At 44.6% G+C, this 14,646-nt stretch overlaps 1 protein-coding gene across 8 annotated transcripts in view; it reads right to left on the bottom strand.

Moving 5' to 3' along the window:
- Positions 1-856: 856 nt before the first annotated feature.
- Positions 857-14,646, bottom strand: part of ZNF438 (zinc finger protein 438) — a 187,257-nt gene continuing 173,467 nt past the window's right edge. For all 8 annotated transcript variants that reach the window (XM_019465212.2, XM_019465216.2, XM_019465213.2 and 5 more), the window contains 2 exons: positions 7,490-9,308; positions 857-5,880 (listed from right to left, as the gene is read on the bottom strand). In XM_019465212.2, the coding sequence (XP_019320757.2) occupies positions 5,259-5,880; positions 7,490-9,308 (2,441 nt within the window). In that variant the 3' untranslated portion in view covers positions 857-5,258. The remainder of the gene's footprint in view (positions 5,881-7,489; positions 9,309-14,646) is intronic.

Below are 14,646 nucleotides of genomic sequence, written 5' to 3'. Positions count from 1 at the left end.
GCTTTGGGATAGTTATGGAGGTCCTATGTTTGAGCTACCTGGGCCTCTTCCCATGGCCAAATTCTTGTGCTAAGATCTGCGTTGCAACTCAGGAAGTAGTCAGATCCCGCTCACTGCTGTTTCTGCAAAAGCCTATAGAAGATCTGGTGATCTCTACCTGAGGCTCCTAGTTGGAGATTAAAATCATATTTAATAATACAAGGTGAAATCTGTTACTTGAGTAGTGCTTAGTGGCTGTTTGACTTGTCAGAAATGATCTATCATGGGGCGCCTGGGTGGCTTGGTCGGTTAAGCGTCTGACTTCGGCTCAGGTCATGATCTCACGGTCCGTGAGTTCGAGCCCCGCATCGGGCTCTGTGCTGACAGCTCAGAGCCTGGAGCTTGTTTCAGATTCTGTGTCTCCCTCTCTCTCTGCCCCTCCCCTGTTCATGCTCTGTCTCTCTCGGTCTCAAAAATAAATAAACGTTAAAAAAAAATTAAAAAAAAAAAAAAAAAAGAAATGATCTATCATGTTAACTGCTTGCGACTTTGTTTTTAGAACATACCTAAAGAGGTAATATAGCTGTCCTATTATAGGCGAATTCTTTGCTGCTAAGGTAACAAAGCAGGAGGAGCAGGAGAGCAATTCTGAAGGTGGGGGCAAGTTTCATACAAACAAATAAAATCCTGATTAGCTTCATATCAAAATTAGAACAAATAATCTTTGTTTCTCTTGAGTTGTCATATTTGGTTTCCTTCAATAGATAGCGATTTTTCCTAGGGTTAGGCAACACATTGAAACATTTTCACACTTCAGAGTGTGGAAAATGTGATGTACCACTAAGCTAATGTCTGCACGCTGAACACAACTTTAAAATATGCTTGCAAAACTGTGGCTATAGTTTTATTATGGTGATAACCATGACCATGACCAAACAGGAGATACAATAAACATTTCACCTCAAAAGGGAACATTCTCGAAGAGATGGATATAGTTAAAATATATATTGGATTGCACCACAAGCCTAGATAAGCTGCTGATTGTCTAATGTCAGGGAAGTCTGTATAAAGTTGAAGCTAAAAGCCTGTTCTGTTAAATCCCAGTTCATCTCTACCGGGGCATTGTTTCTCAGGAGCTCAGTGAAAGGAGGAGACTCCATAAAATATGTATCTAACAAAGCATGTCAGCAGCTTGAATGGAGCAAACCAGTCCAGATCCGAGAATTCTAATAAATAAATGAAGTTGAGCATTTATTGCCAACAATCATGTCACTGGGGCCACGGAAAACTGGAGCCGTGCAGCTGGGAGGCAGGAGTGTGGAGCCAGAGAAGGTAATGGAACGCGCCCAGGTTTGATTATTTATGGCGTGCTGATGAAGAGACAACTTTCCATATGAGGAACAGCTTAACGGAGGAATAGTCAAGCTAAACCAGGAAGAGGTCCAGAGAAAGAGAGAGTAACAAAAGGGGACATGAATAAAAATGACAGCTAATAAAACAATACAAATCTAAAATGCTGTAACTTTCAGAAATAATTTAGGGCCAAGAGAAAAGAAAAACGTCCCGTTTTGCTGGCTCTGGGACAATTTTCCAAGAAGCAAAAGACATTAAGCAAAATGAGTACGCTGAATTTAAGACCAAATTTGCCTCTATGCCTTCCTAGCTGTAAGTTTGGTTACTCCTGAAGCTGGCTTTATTCGTAAAAAGGGAAGTGCCAATTCCATTTGTATTTAGCTAATATATCCATTTTTTCAACAAATGTTTATTGTACATTATTCCATATCAGGTACTGGACCCTCTGGGGCTGCGTGCTGAACAAAGACACAATCCCTGCCCTCCAGAGGCTTATGGTCTAGTGTGGGAAGTGGACAAGTCCACTGTCAAGTTCAAGACCCGGGGGTGAGCACTGCGGTGCTGGCCAGATCCAGGCCAGGAAGGGGCAGCCTCAGGGAGGAACATGAGGGCCAAAGTAGAGCCCAGAATGGAAATAACTGAATGCCACTTTCTGTATAAAGAAACACTTGGCAGCCTCCATGTACTCCAGATCCTACTTTGATAACTGAAAAATTAAAATACACTTTTTATGCAAAGATGAAAATTTCTATGGTTCTCAGTAGAGTTTTCATTTTTGAATTCTGGACTTGAGACCTACGTGAGCTGCTTTATTTTTAAAATTGTATTATTTTTTTTTACTTTTATTTGCATTTATTTTATGCAGAATTTACTCCCAGGCCATAGGTTTTTGTTTCTTCAGTTTCTTCCAGGAAGTCTTTTTCTTCTGAGCAAAACCTTTTTTTTTTTGCAACCTCCTCTTCTGGTTTAGGAATACTCTGTTCTTTTTCAGTAAGGATCGTCTCAGCGTGGCAGGGAGGGCTCATGTATGAGTTAATCCCACCATGAACCCTGTAAATTCTCCACTACATCTTGGGGGGGCTTTGTTCACCTGGATGAGCTCAATGACCAGAGACTCTACATCTAAACCCTTAAGTTCAGCATTACTCTGCAGTTTTAAAGCATCTGCAGTAAAAACTCAGCACGTTTTGGGCCACTGACCCGGTGTCCAGCCCCACTGTTTGCCCTGGGCACAACTACCAAATACACCATGGTAGCGACGGAATGGCACACATTGCTTCTGCAAAGTGACATCTTTCACAGGTACTTTCAGGTACTGTCATGTGACCTTGGATACATGCGTATAAAGTGAACATGAAGATTTGAATCTCTTCATTTGCATGATTTTGTAGGATTTTCTGGGTCCAGTGAATGGCGGACCATTTTCAGAGATCACCTGAGGCCGCTTACAGGAAGAGCCTACCTGAGCCATTTTAAATGGTCTTTCTATGGTCTAATACACCTCTTCTCCAAGGCTGGCCAGAAACATGATAAATATCAGCCCCCGGTTACTGCGAGGCCCAAGGCAGGAGCATCACTCACTGTGCACACACGAGGGAATGGAGTCCTGGACAGGTAACGCTCTGAGGGTCACACGGAGCAGCACGTTTCTACACCTCACTGCCTGTGGGTCAAGGATGTAGGTTGGGACCACACCAACAACATGTCTGTGTCCAAGGAAGGCTCATCAATGAAGGCCCACTGGCTTATCAATCTGAGCTGTTCCCAGAGCCTCTTTAGCTGAATGACCCTCTCTTTCCTTCCTGCTCCCCGGTAGGAGTCCCTCTCTGTGCCACTCCAGATGAAGAAGCACTCTTAAAGGGCCAGAAGCCCCTTATCTTGGGTGGCAGCAGGACCCTTCCCACTGTAATGCAGGGGAGTGCTTCTAGAAGCTGAGAACTAGAACATTCTATTCCGAATGAACCCACACACATAGGCATCCAGTGAGGCCCTCTGCACTGCACATCTCCTTTTCTCATAATAAGAGCTTTCTTAAAGATGAGTGCTGACCCCCCTGCCCCCTGCCCCAAACCTATGGTATAGGGCCCTGATGAGAAGGGGATCCAGTCAGGGCACCTAATCATGAGCCAGTCACACCCTCCTACCTGGGCCCGTGCCCCATTCATAAGTCTCTACTTTTTACAGGCTGTCTATACCCTCCGTGTTTTGCTGTAGGCAAAACACTGGCTGTAGGCAGGTGTCTCCACAACCTGGTGGACTTCAGAGTTTCCTTTACTTGCTGTGTGGGGGCACTCTCCCCCACAACTCTGCCTCTGTACATACTCCAGACCCCCTCCTCTGCCTTGGCCGACTGGCTAGTATTTCAGAAATACTGCTTAGTATCTGAGGACTGAGTAGTCTACGAATTATTTTATAGTTTGAATTCAAGTTTCATGGTTTGAATTCAAGTAGTGTTCTTGGTTGATCTCACTTTTAGGCCTTCAGACCAATCTTCCCAAAAGGTGCGGCACTGAATGGTAAAGTGGTTTCATTACTAACCTGGTTCTAAAAATATCAAACAGTGAAGGTCTGATATGATCTCTTTCCAACTGGGTAAAGCACGATGATTGACACACCACGGCAGCAAAATCTTTCAGAGATTTCCATGCCTACCCTCATAGTCTCAAATTTATAAAACTATTTGCAAAAAGTCAAGAATTGACTTTCTGGAAAATTTGAGCCAAATCGTACTAATGAACGCTTTTTTTAAAAATAAGACATTAAAAAAAAAAAGAAGATGACTTAAAAACCACTAGCTTATCAATTCGAATTCAGTTCTTCCTGGTTCGGCAACTTCCTGTAGCACAGAAACATGTTGTGACGACGCCTGGGCCGTGCTTCAGGCAGACGGCCACATGCACAGTACTTTCACCCGGAGGCTGGAACCTCAGCTGGACGACTGCTTAAACTCCCCCACTCTAAGAAAATGATTTTGCAGCCAGGATGTCCAGGAGCTCCAAGTGGCAACTTTTCTGGTTCCCAGGAATTTAAGAGGCAATCATTTACTCTTGGCTTTCAAAGAGAACCCTGGGCTTGAAAGGCACAGTTACATCGAAAATTGATCAGCTAGCGATGACCCTGTGAAGCTCCTTGGGAGGGAGGGCGAGCGGTTCAGACACCTAGCCATCTGGGCTGAACTGTCTAGCACACTTTCCAGGTTGTAAATTTCCTGGCCCGAAAGACTATTTGAGAAGAACTTTTAACCAAAAAGTGGTTTTTTATTAGCTGAAGTACTAAAAAATGCTTGATTACTTTGATATGGAACACTACAGCTGTAAGACTTACCAACATCTAATCTTCAAGGCAACGTACATTTAAGAAAATAGCAAAAATATTGGAAAAAATCCAGGAAACATGGAATTTTAAATTATGGTAGATGAGAACCTTATTAAATGTACTGCTCTATAGCCTATTCAAATACACCAGAGAATTTGATAAATATCAACACCATACGTGTGGCTGAGACTGGCCTGGCTCACATTTGTCCGTCTACTTAAACAGCAAACAGCTGAACTAATGATATATGCGCACGCTCAAACACACTGAACACTGTACTTGAAGAACAGCCTATATAATTTTTTACATTTCAATTGCCAACTTTTGGTCTTTTTCTTTATTCTCAAAGTCTAAGACATTAATGGTTAGTACACAGACTTTTAAAGTAAAACTGCATATGGTTAGAAAAATATACACGAAAGGCATATATATATATATATATATGTATATTTTGTAAGAAAATAAAACTATGTACAAAAATCACTTGTGCTCATTAATGCTGATCCTAATTTGTCTGACTTTTATAATTAAGCACCACCATAAAAATGCAGGGCTTTGAGAGAAACAGAGAGCAAGCAAGCAGCATTCTCTTTACCCCCACCCCCAAGATTTCATTTCTCAGTCTCCCCGGGAGGTCCGGTCACCCCCTGGCTAGAGAATGCATTTAAAATCGTCCACAGCTTGGGAGGGTCCTCACAGTTGTGCTCTTGTTCCCAGTGCTGGAGGACTTCTTCCTTCCTGGCCAGTGTCTGTGCACAGAGGACACAGTTAAAGCCTGAACGGGCCCCAAAGAAGAGGGTGTGGGGGCTGGGACTCACAGAGCCCCGGGGGACCGCCCCCGGCAGCGGCTCCCTGGGTCCCGCTTGGGCTCCCTCCATTTTCCTGAACCTGTCCACATCAGTGTGATGATGAAGGCACAGCTGCCTTTTCAGCTTAGGAAATGCATTTAAGTCCTCATCAGGGGGAGCACGCTTGAGTAGCCTCCTTCTCTCAGGATGTTGTTTCCTGAAAGGAGCAGTGTGTTTCACCAGTTCTTCCTGAGCTCCTGTGCTTCCCGGTAAGATCTCCTCTTGCAGCCGGCCCTGAATTTCCTCTCCGTGAACGTAAAGTAAATGAAACTTGATTTCAGCAAAAGACTGGGCAGTGATCTGACAACGGCCACATTTGATTTGTAATTTGACTTCGTCCGCCTGGGTTAGGAGGAGGTCTTCTTCTAGGCTTGACTTGTTTTCCCTGAAAAGGGGGAAAACGGTGTGTGTAAGATTTCACGCAAAACATAACTGGAACTTCTTGTTCAGGGATCCAGAACACGCCCAGTGAGGCGAAGGACGGGGAACGGGGGAAACGGCACATGGGAAGCGCAGACCACCGTGGACACCGACCGTCACTCCCGGTTGGGGTCACACCATTCTCAAGCTACCAGCCTCCAGTGAAAGAGTGTTTCCCTTTCTATCTCTCCCCCAGGGGAGCTAACTATTCTTTGGTTACCAGCTAGGTGTTATCTACTCCAGAGTCAGGTAGTACCAAGTGAGGCACCATAGGGACCCGCTTTGTTCAGCCACACCACCCACTCGCTGCTGCCCTTCCTAACCTTGAGCACTGAATGCAGCTTGGACAGTTAACCTAAACATCAAAATGTACTACAGAAAACAATTCAGAAGAGAGGTTTCTTTACGGTGGCTGCTAGATGTGTTAAAAAAAGGCATAGACAGGGGCGCCTGGGTGGCTCAGTCACTTGAGTGTTGACTTCGGCTTAGGTCATGATCTAGTGGTTCACGAGATTGAGCCCCACGTCGGGCCCTGTGCTGACAGCTCAGAGCCTGAAGCCTGCTTTGGATTCTGTGTCTCCCCCTCTCTCTGTCCCTCCCCCGCTCACACTCTGTCTCTCTCTCTGTTTCAAAACTAAACATTAAAAATAAAATAAAATAAAATAAAATAAAATAAAATAAAAGGCACAGACATATCTCAGTGGATAGGAACGTCTGAAGAAAGGCAGAGAAACTCTAGAAAAGCCAGGAAGACAAAAGGCAGGCACCCCTGATTTTAAAATGAAGGTGGGAGCAGAAGCCAAAACTGAATAGAAAGTATTGAGAACAATTAGGACGATTAAGAACTATGAGGGACAGAGAACCTAAACTTAGAATTGTTTAATCTTCATGGTGCTGATGACAGTTCATTTCAGTGACTCTCCCTCCATCATCCAGTGGAAAGCAGGTGGACTGCTGGGGTTTCCCTGGCAGACCCATTGCTCTAAGCCCAGCCTGCCAGGCTTTCAAACTACAGAGCCTGCTTGTTCGTAACACCAGAAATCAGTACCCGCACAAGGCAATGATGACACGGGAAATGTTAATCTGGCCTGACAGGAAAACTAGCGCAAATGTAGAGGGCTGGGTCTGGGACCTGAAAGTATGGTCAATATGGGGGACGCGGAGTCCCTACCATGGGTCAGACTATATTCTGGGGCAAACAATGACACTTAGATATAAATTCTGTGGCCACAAGTTTGGGAACATTACTTGTAGAGGGTACCAGGAACTATATACAGTGATTTCCTATTTCCTATTTCAGATGCAAAAATCCTCTCTTTGTGACCCCAGCATACCGCAAACTGGTGTCTGTGCCCCGGCTAACTGGGATTAGAGGAATTAAAGAATCATCACTGCTCAGAAAGCGACGAGAAATGAGATCACTCTTCACAGACATGGAGGACGAGGTAACGACCTTCCGGAATGTTGATCTGAGGAATGTTTTTACAGACCTATCTTTCTGAAGAGGAAATACCGCCCTGTTCTCCAAATCCAAGCACCCCTTGCTGCCAGGCCTCCGTCCCCTTAGCACTCACCTCTCCACGGGTCCCTCGGGCCCTCGAGCGGTCAGGCCTCTGTTCTTTGACACGTCTCCCGGCTGCCTTTCGCCGGGGGAAGGCTCCGTGCTGATGACAACCCGGTGCACTTCTTTTAGGTGGCCGAAGTAGACCCTGACGTGGCCAAACACTTTCGCACAAAACTCACAGCACACGAGTTTCTTCAGACGGTTCTCCGCGTGATGGAGTTTCATGTGTGCGCTCAGGCTGCCGGGACGTACATAGGCCTTGCGGCAGACTCGGCAGCTGTAAGGCCGTCTGTTAGTGTGTGTGTTCATGTGGTCACGAAGGTGCTGTTTGAACTGGAAGTGGTGGTTACAGACGTGACACCTGTGCCACGGTTTCTTAATGCCCGAGAGTCCGTTTCTCAGCGCAGAGCCGGGCTTCGGGGAGGTGCCGCTATCCTGCCTACAGCCGGGATACTTAGGGCTGAGGGGACTGTTTAACAACATGTCCTGCCCGAGGCTGCCTGGTGTCTGGGGCTGGAACACGCCTGCAGGAGAAGCCAGGGGAGCCAAAGCAGACACGACAATCACAGGCTTGGGCATAATGCTGCGGTATTTCTTCAGAGACCCTGGTTTTTGGTCACTGGATTCTTGCGGATCAGCTTTTACTCTTTCTTTACTATCTTTACACTTATTAAGGACACATTTCCTCCTTTTTCCCTGAAATGCCAAAATTTCATCTGGTACCTTTCGTTTTCTTACTCTTCTCTTTGCTGCCCCACCACTGAGTTTTGCTTTGTGGCTGAGATCTGGTCTGGTGGCTGCACAAAAGGTACTTTCACAGGGGCTCTGTGGAGCAGGTGTCTTGCCGAGCACCTTGGTGGCTGCAGTAAAGCCCTCTGGGATGGAGGATGCCTTACCACAGGCTGCCCTGAGCCCGGGCACAGAGCCATCTGTGAGGCTCACGTCTGACTGGCCTCCACACACCTCCGCTGTTCTCCCTCTGGCATAGGGCAGGATGGGCAGTTTACCTCTGGGGACTGGAGAGATCAGCTGAACTGCACTGCTGAAAACAGCTGGTGATAAAATGGTCATGGCTTTTGTAAGATCAGCTTGTTCTCTCCGTTTCCCACTGGCAACGGGAGAAGGTTTACTGCAGGTTTCCTCACTCACCAAGGTTGCTCTCCCTGGAGTCACTGCGAGGCCCGGCTTGGCTGAGGGCTCTTCTGGTGTGGATACCATCGGGGTGGCAGAAGGGTTCAGATCTCCATGGTCGTTGGTCCCTGGGGGTGGAGAGTCTCCGGGGCCACCATGGTTGGTCAGTGCTGCCATGCTGATGCTGGACGGGCCTGGGTCTAGTGACGGCACTTGCTCTGATTGACCAGGTCTGTGTGGGGGTTTGGGACGGTCAGGTGGGGAGGGGGACGTTTGGGTTTGGGCAGGAGGTATGCCAGCACCACTCTCAGAGGAACTCCGAGTGGGTTTCTTTCTCGATCCTTTGTTATTTCTTGGGGGTTGGTATCGAGGAATAGGCAGCTTCAGATTTTCAGGCAGCGCCAGTCTGGGTTTCTGGATTGGCTGAGCGGAGGCGACATGTGGCAGAGCGACGAGAGAAAACGTCCCCTCCTGTCCAGCAACCTGCATCAGAGCGTAATTTTGGGTGGGCACCCCCAGAGGCTTGGCGTTGATGGAGGGTCCTGGATTCACCTGATCAGAGAGTGATGATGAAGGGCACGGCAGCACTCTGGATGTCAGGACTTTGGGCATGATTTTTGGTGCAATGGTCCTAAACTGACTCTTATTCTGCAAACCTTTCCCACTCTGAATCGTTCCAGAAGAGATGTTGGACTCACCTGCAATGACAATGGCAGTATAAAAAGTCACTCTGGTGTAACTGTCCTATTGTGGAGAGTGTAAATAAGCATCATTTCCTCTGCCTGTGATGCGTTCCAAGGCTCACCCTTGGCCTTCTGGGCAAATGCCTGTGTTCCTCAACACCCAGCCTTAAACAACTCCCATTCACCTTCCCAAGGACCAAGAGGATTATTCTCCTCTATGGTTCCAAAGCCCCCAGGATAACATTTACCACTTTCCACAGTAGTTTATCTGTGTGTCTTTCCTACTCAACACAGAGATTCTTGAAAGTTGGACTCTGTCTTTCCCATTCCATATTCCACGTCCATCCTCTCCACGTACCTACTTCCGATTCCTGGTCTCCTTTCCCGCCCTCCCGAGCTGCAGAGACTGTCCTCTGGTATGTTCCGCTGTGTATTTCATTTATTTTATAGACATATCTTGTTTTCCCTATTAAACTTAAGCTTTGTGAGCATAAAGCCTCTATTTAATTCAGATCCATATTTCCCAGTGTATCTTCAGTGGGAAACAAGTGTTTCTTGTATCAAGCTCCTTTCTCACTCCCTTCCAGGACGCACCATTTGACCCACTGGCCGGTGCAGTTTGTTTTGCACAGTGGAGGAATTTCCACACTGAATGCTAGCTTTGTTGCTGTTTCCCGTGTGACTTGTGAATTTCTTCTCACACCTTTCAAACTGTTTATGTGTGCTTTTGCAATTAAATCACCAGCATTAAAAAAGCTGATGTGACACCTTAAAAAATGTTGAATAAAAACAAAATGATAGAAAATGATAAGATACAGAGATAACATAAAAAAGGCATGAATCACGTAAAAAGCACCTGCTAGGACACTAATAGGTACAATTTTAACTGATACAATAACACTTCCAATTCCTTATTTACTAGGTTAACTGAAGACCAAGTACAACTATTCTCAGAGAATAATTAAGGCAACATTTCAACGCACTGCTTCTAAGAACTGAATCATCTCTTATTCCCTGAGACCTCAAGGCCCAAGGCCTGGCTGCAGTAAAGTTCCCCTTTTCTAAGTTCCTCATTTCAGCCAAACTTTACTCCCACTCACGCTTGCTAGGTACCTACACTATTCGAGGGATTGGCTATGACAGGCTCACATCCCCTTTCTAAAGCCTTTGGGGGCAGATGTATTTTGCAATTCACACTTTCAAATTTTAGAAAAGTAACGAGATGCATAAGCCAAATGTTAAGTAACACCCAGCAGGGTCTGCAGAGCATCCAATTTAAACCTACCACCACTTCTGTAGTAAAATATAGGAGTATTCGCAAAAAGTGGGACAAACGGAGGGTTTTTAAAATAGTCTTGCTCTGTTCAGGTTTTGCCTCTGAATGAGTTTTGGTTTCCAACTTTTGATCACATTTTCTGTTTTCTGGGCTTTTGAGAGTCTGGAGCTGTGGATGAAGGACTGAAGAACTCTTCTAGGGATACCAACGATACAAAGATGAACAGACACAAGTTCTACCTTAGGAAGCTGGCAATCTACTTCCATCTACTGAAACAGACAAAAATTTTAAATCAGCCTAAATTTTAACGTCTACAGTTACTGAACTAACAATTTTAGCAGAAGGTTGTTTCTTTTGGCAAAAATGACACTCCTCGCATGAGTAAGCAGTGTAGGAATAAGGTTGAAATGTATACCGATCAGCTTGTTCTAGAAAGTAATCCCTCTTCGGTGAAGAAAAAGTATGTTAAAAACATGTTTCACATGGTGGCCTGCATTGGGGTAAGAAGGAAAAAGACTAGCACTATGGGAAAACTCAGGTCAGGAGAACCGTGGGATCTGTTCTTACCCTCTTTAGCTTTGTTACCCCAAAGCTCATGGGTGAATGAACTGGTCCATCATCTCACAACAGTCTGTTACAGATTGCTTCTTCTTCCCACATACTTTTATTTATCTTTTGGTTCTCTATCTATAGACTTTAAATGTAAATGCCTTCCATTTTTAGCCTTGTCTTCTCATCTTGGCGGAAGAAGTGCTGAAGTCAGTTGTAAATAAATGTTAAATTGGGATTGAGTTTACAGAAAGCTTAACATTATTGATAGCTTTTGGTTGCTTAAAGACAAGGCTTATTAAATAATTACATTAACAATAGTAATGGTCTTGGAATCTACACAACAAATCGAGGCTGAGGAAGGAAGAGAAGAGAAAATGTCTACTGCATACTCCCAGCGGACTGAGTACAAAAGAACAGGAAGAAAAGCTGCTTTGTCCTTAATCAGTTGTAAATCCTCTTGAAATAATATGTGACAAAAATACATCACAGCACAAGACCCATCACCTCACTCATCTGCTCAAAACTGTCCAAGGGCTCTTCATCTCTGAGCCGGAGTCAGAGTCCTTGCAATGGCCTGAAAAGCCTCATGCCCTCAGCTCCTGGGAACCTCTCTGACTGACTTCCTTTGTTAGCTAAGCTATGCTCCAGCCGCAGTGGCTTCTTCACTGTTCCTTCCACGTGCACACACCCGCTTTCTCAGTGTCTGTACTTGCCGTGTTCACTGCCAGGATGAGCTTCCGCCTTCCAGATAAATGCCCAGTACTTGCTGCAGCGTTTCCTTCAAGTTTGGTCAAATGGTTTCTTCCTGGGGAGCTCCTCTCTGACTACCTTAGTTAAAACTACCCCCGTTCTGAACTTCCCTCCTTTCCAGTCATAATTTTCTGTAGCGCATTTACTCCATCTTACAGATTACATCATGGGCCACTGCCTTTCGTCGCTGACGTGGAGGGCAGAGATTTTGTCCATGTCTCCAGGGTCCAGAACAGTGTTAGGCATGTGGCAGAAATGTCACAGTTATCTATTGAATTTGTAAGTGGTAATTATGTGATTAATGGCTGAAATAAAGAATTCATAGACTGAGCTTAGAAAATCATCTTAAAAAAAAAAAAAGAAGAAGAAAAGAGGGCCACAATTTAAAAGCGACCTTTAACATCTCCAAATTTCTAAAATTAAAAAATAAGAAAATTGGTTAGCACCATAATAAAACCCTTTATTCATTTAAAAAAATTTTTTTTAATGTTTCGTTATTTTTGAGAGAGAGAGACAGAGTGCAAGAGGGGAGGGGCAGAGAGAGACAGAGAGAGAGAGAGACAGAGACAGAGAGACAGAGACAAAGAATCTGAAGCAGGCTCCAGACCTCAAGCTGTCAGCCTAGAGCCTGATGTGGGGCTCAAACTCATGGACATGAGATCATGACATGAGCTGAAGTCGGATGTCCAGCCAGTTGAGCAACCCTGAGTGCCCCTAAAACCCTTTAATATAAAGAGAATAGGTGAGGCCCACTGACTGGCCATCTGAGGGAGTAAGGGAATGATAAATTATGCTGCTCGGGTACAAGATAAAATAGAGAAACAAGCAAGTTCTGAAAAAGAAACTGCTTTAAAGAAAACAGACATCCATAGAGGGGCACAGCAGGGATTGGAGTGAAGAGAGAAGAGACAACTGGAAATGGAAAAACTGAACCACAGAAGCAGAGGACGGTGATGTCAACATGAAGAAGAGCAGAAATAACAAAGACCAGAAGGTACAGCTGAAGCAACAACCAGTGGTCAAGGTCACTTCGAAGTCTCTGAAGATTTAAGTTGGGAAGAGGCTTCCTATTTTTATGACCAAATCTAAGAAAGCAACCTTCTGACAGTTAAGGTTTCCAGAAGTGAAACTAGATATATTTTACAGAGCCATCCAAAAGGGAGCGAGCTAATTATGATGCATTTAAAGTTAATGTGCTTTGATCGATCTTCAAAAGTTTCTACGTTACGGTGGAAATAAAATCACACAGGAAGAGCAGTGCCATTCAAAGGAAAAGGAGGCCAACTCTGATGTGGGAGCGAAGGAAACCCCTCAGGGTAACTGGTTGTGCCAGCAAGGGAGAACACTGAGCAGTGAGCAACCTGGGCGACCGGAAATGAGAGTCATAAGTGACAGGTATGATGACTGCCAAAAGAGTCAACTCTCAAGTTTGCTGCAATTCAACCAAGTGGATCCTGGAGTAGAAAAGTTGATCAATTGCCTTTATGATCAACAATTATAAGATAATCATAAGAAATCTTTGGGGTGAAAGATAAGGCCTTATTAGATAAATGTAACCTATTCATGTTGGCCTGGATCTATCAGGAAGTACAGACAAGGGTGAGGGTGTCTGTGAAGGTGGTGTTGCACCACCAGAACCATTAATGATGGAACAACAGGGAATGGAGTGATGCATTAGAAGAAATGTATAAGGCAGGAGAACGAGGGCAAGGCCCGAAAACGGAAGAACAACCCCTAGGAATTACTTAAATATGTTCAGCAACAGGGTACTCATAAAGTAAATATCCAACCATACAATGTAATATTATGCAACAGTAAAAAAGAAAGGTGGGGTAGACTGATCTGGAACACTCTCCAAGATATGAGATGTATAGATTATTATTATTGTGTTAGATTAAAAAAACAGTGGGGTACACACACAAATATATTCCTTACAGGCACAGAATATCTCTAAAAGTAAACAAAAGAAACTAGCATCGGTAGTGGCCTTTGGGTTGGGGGGAAAGGAAACTAAGAGGTCAGGATAGGACACGTGCTTATTTCCCACCGAATACTCTCTGCACCTGCACACAGGAGGTTCACACCTATCTGCTGAATGAATGCAAGGAAAATGAAGTTTCCCTTTTGAATCTGTTATTAAAAGGGGTACCTTTGGGGACAGTCACGGTGGGTAAGTGTGTGTCTTTGCATAAATGACTGTGTCTACATTACACACGGTGTCTTCTGTTTTTATTTTCCTTGCCTATTTAAGGACAAGAGTTGCTAATGATAAGGGAAGTAATCTAATAATCCGACAGGCCGTGCATAACTACCCCCAAAGTTAAGCACTGAGAAGTATTAGAGCTCATTACTTCCCAAGGACAATGGGAGTCCTGAGAATTGTTCCTGCAAACACTAGGCTCTTCAGGAGAAAACGAGGCAATCTGCAATAAAGGTCAGTTATGCTACAATAACCACAGGCTTGAATTTTTTTTTTCTTTTTAAAGTAGTTTGAACAATAGGAGTCCTTAGAGAAGCTGAAAATGCTGTTAAGTTTTTAAAGCTCCAAAATACTAGGATGTGTGCTTGTAGGAAGTCTTTCTTGGCAATGCAGTTACTACAGTGGTTTGGTCCACACACATTTACAAGGCCTCCCCAGATGGTGTGATCTACAAACCCTCCCCGTCACCTACTGAATTATAGATCTCAAAGAAGTGTGCACTAAATAATGAGAGGTAGAAATTTCCAGTGACATTCATAATTTCTGGAAATCCTGCAAAATTTCCCATAACACTG

Source organism: Panthera pardus, unplaced genomic scaffold (assembly GCF_024362965.1).
Source record: "Panthera pardus isolate Hobbes unplaced genomic scaffold, ASM2436296v1 HiC_scaffold_6, whole genome shotgun sequence".
Taxonomy (NCBI): Eukaryota; Metazoa; Chordata; class Mammalia; order Carnivora; family Felidae; genus Panthera; species Panthera pardus.
Note: the sequence above shows the minus strand (reverse complement) of the source record. Positions and strands in the feature narration are given on the sequence as shown.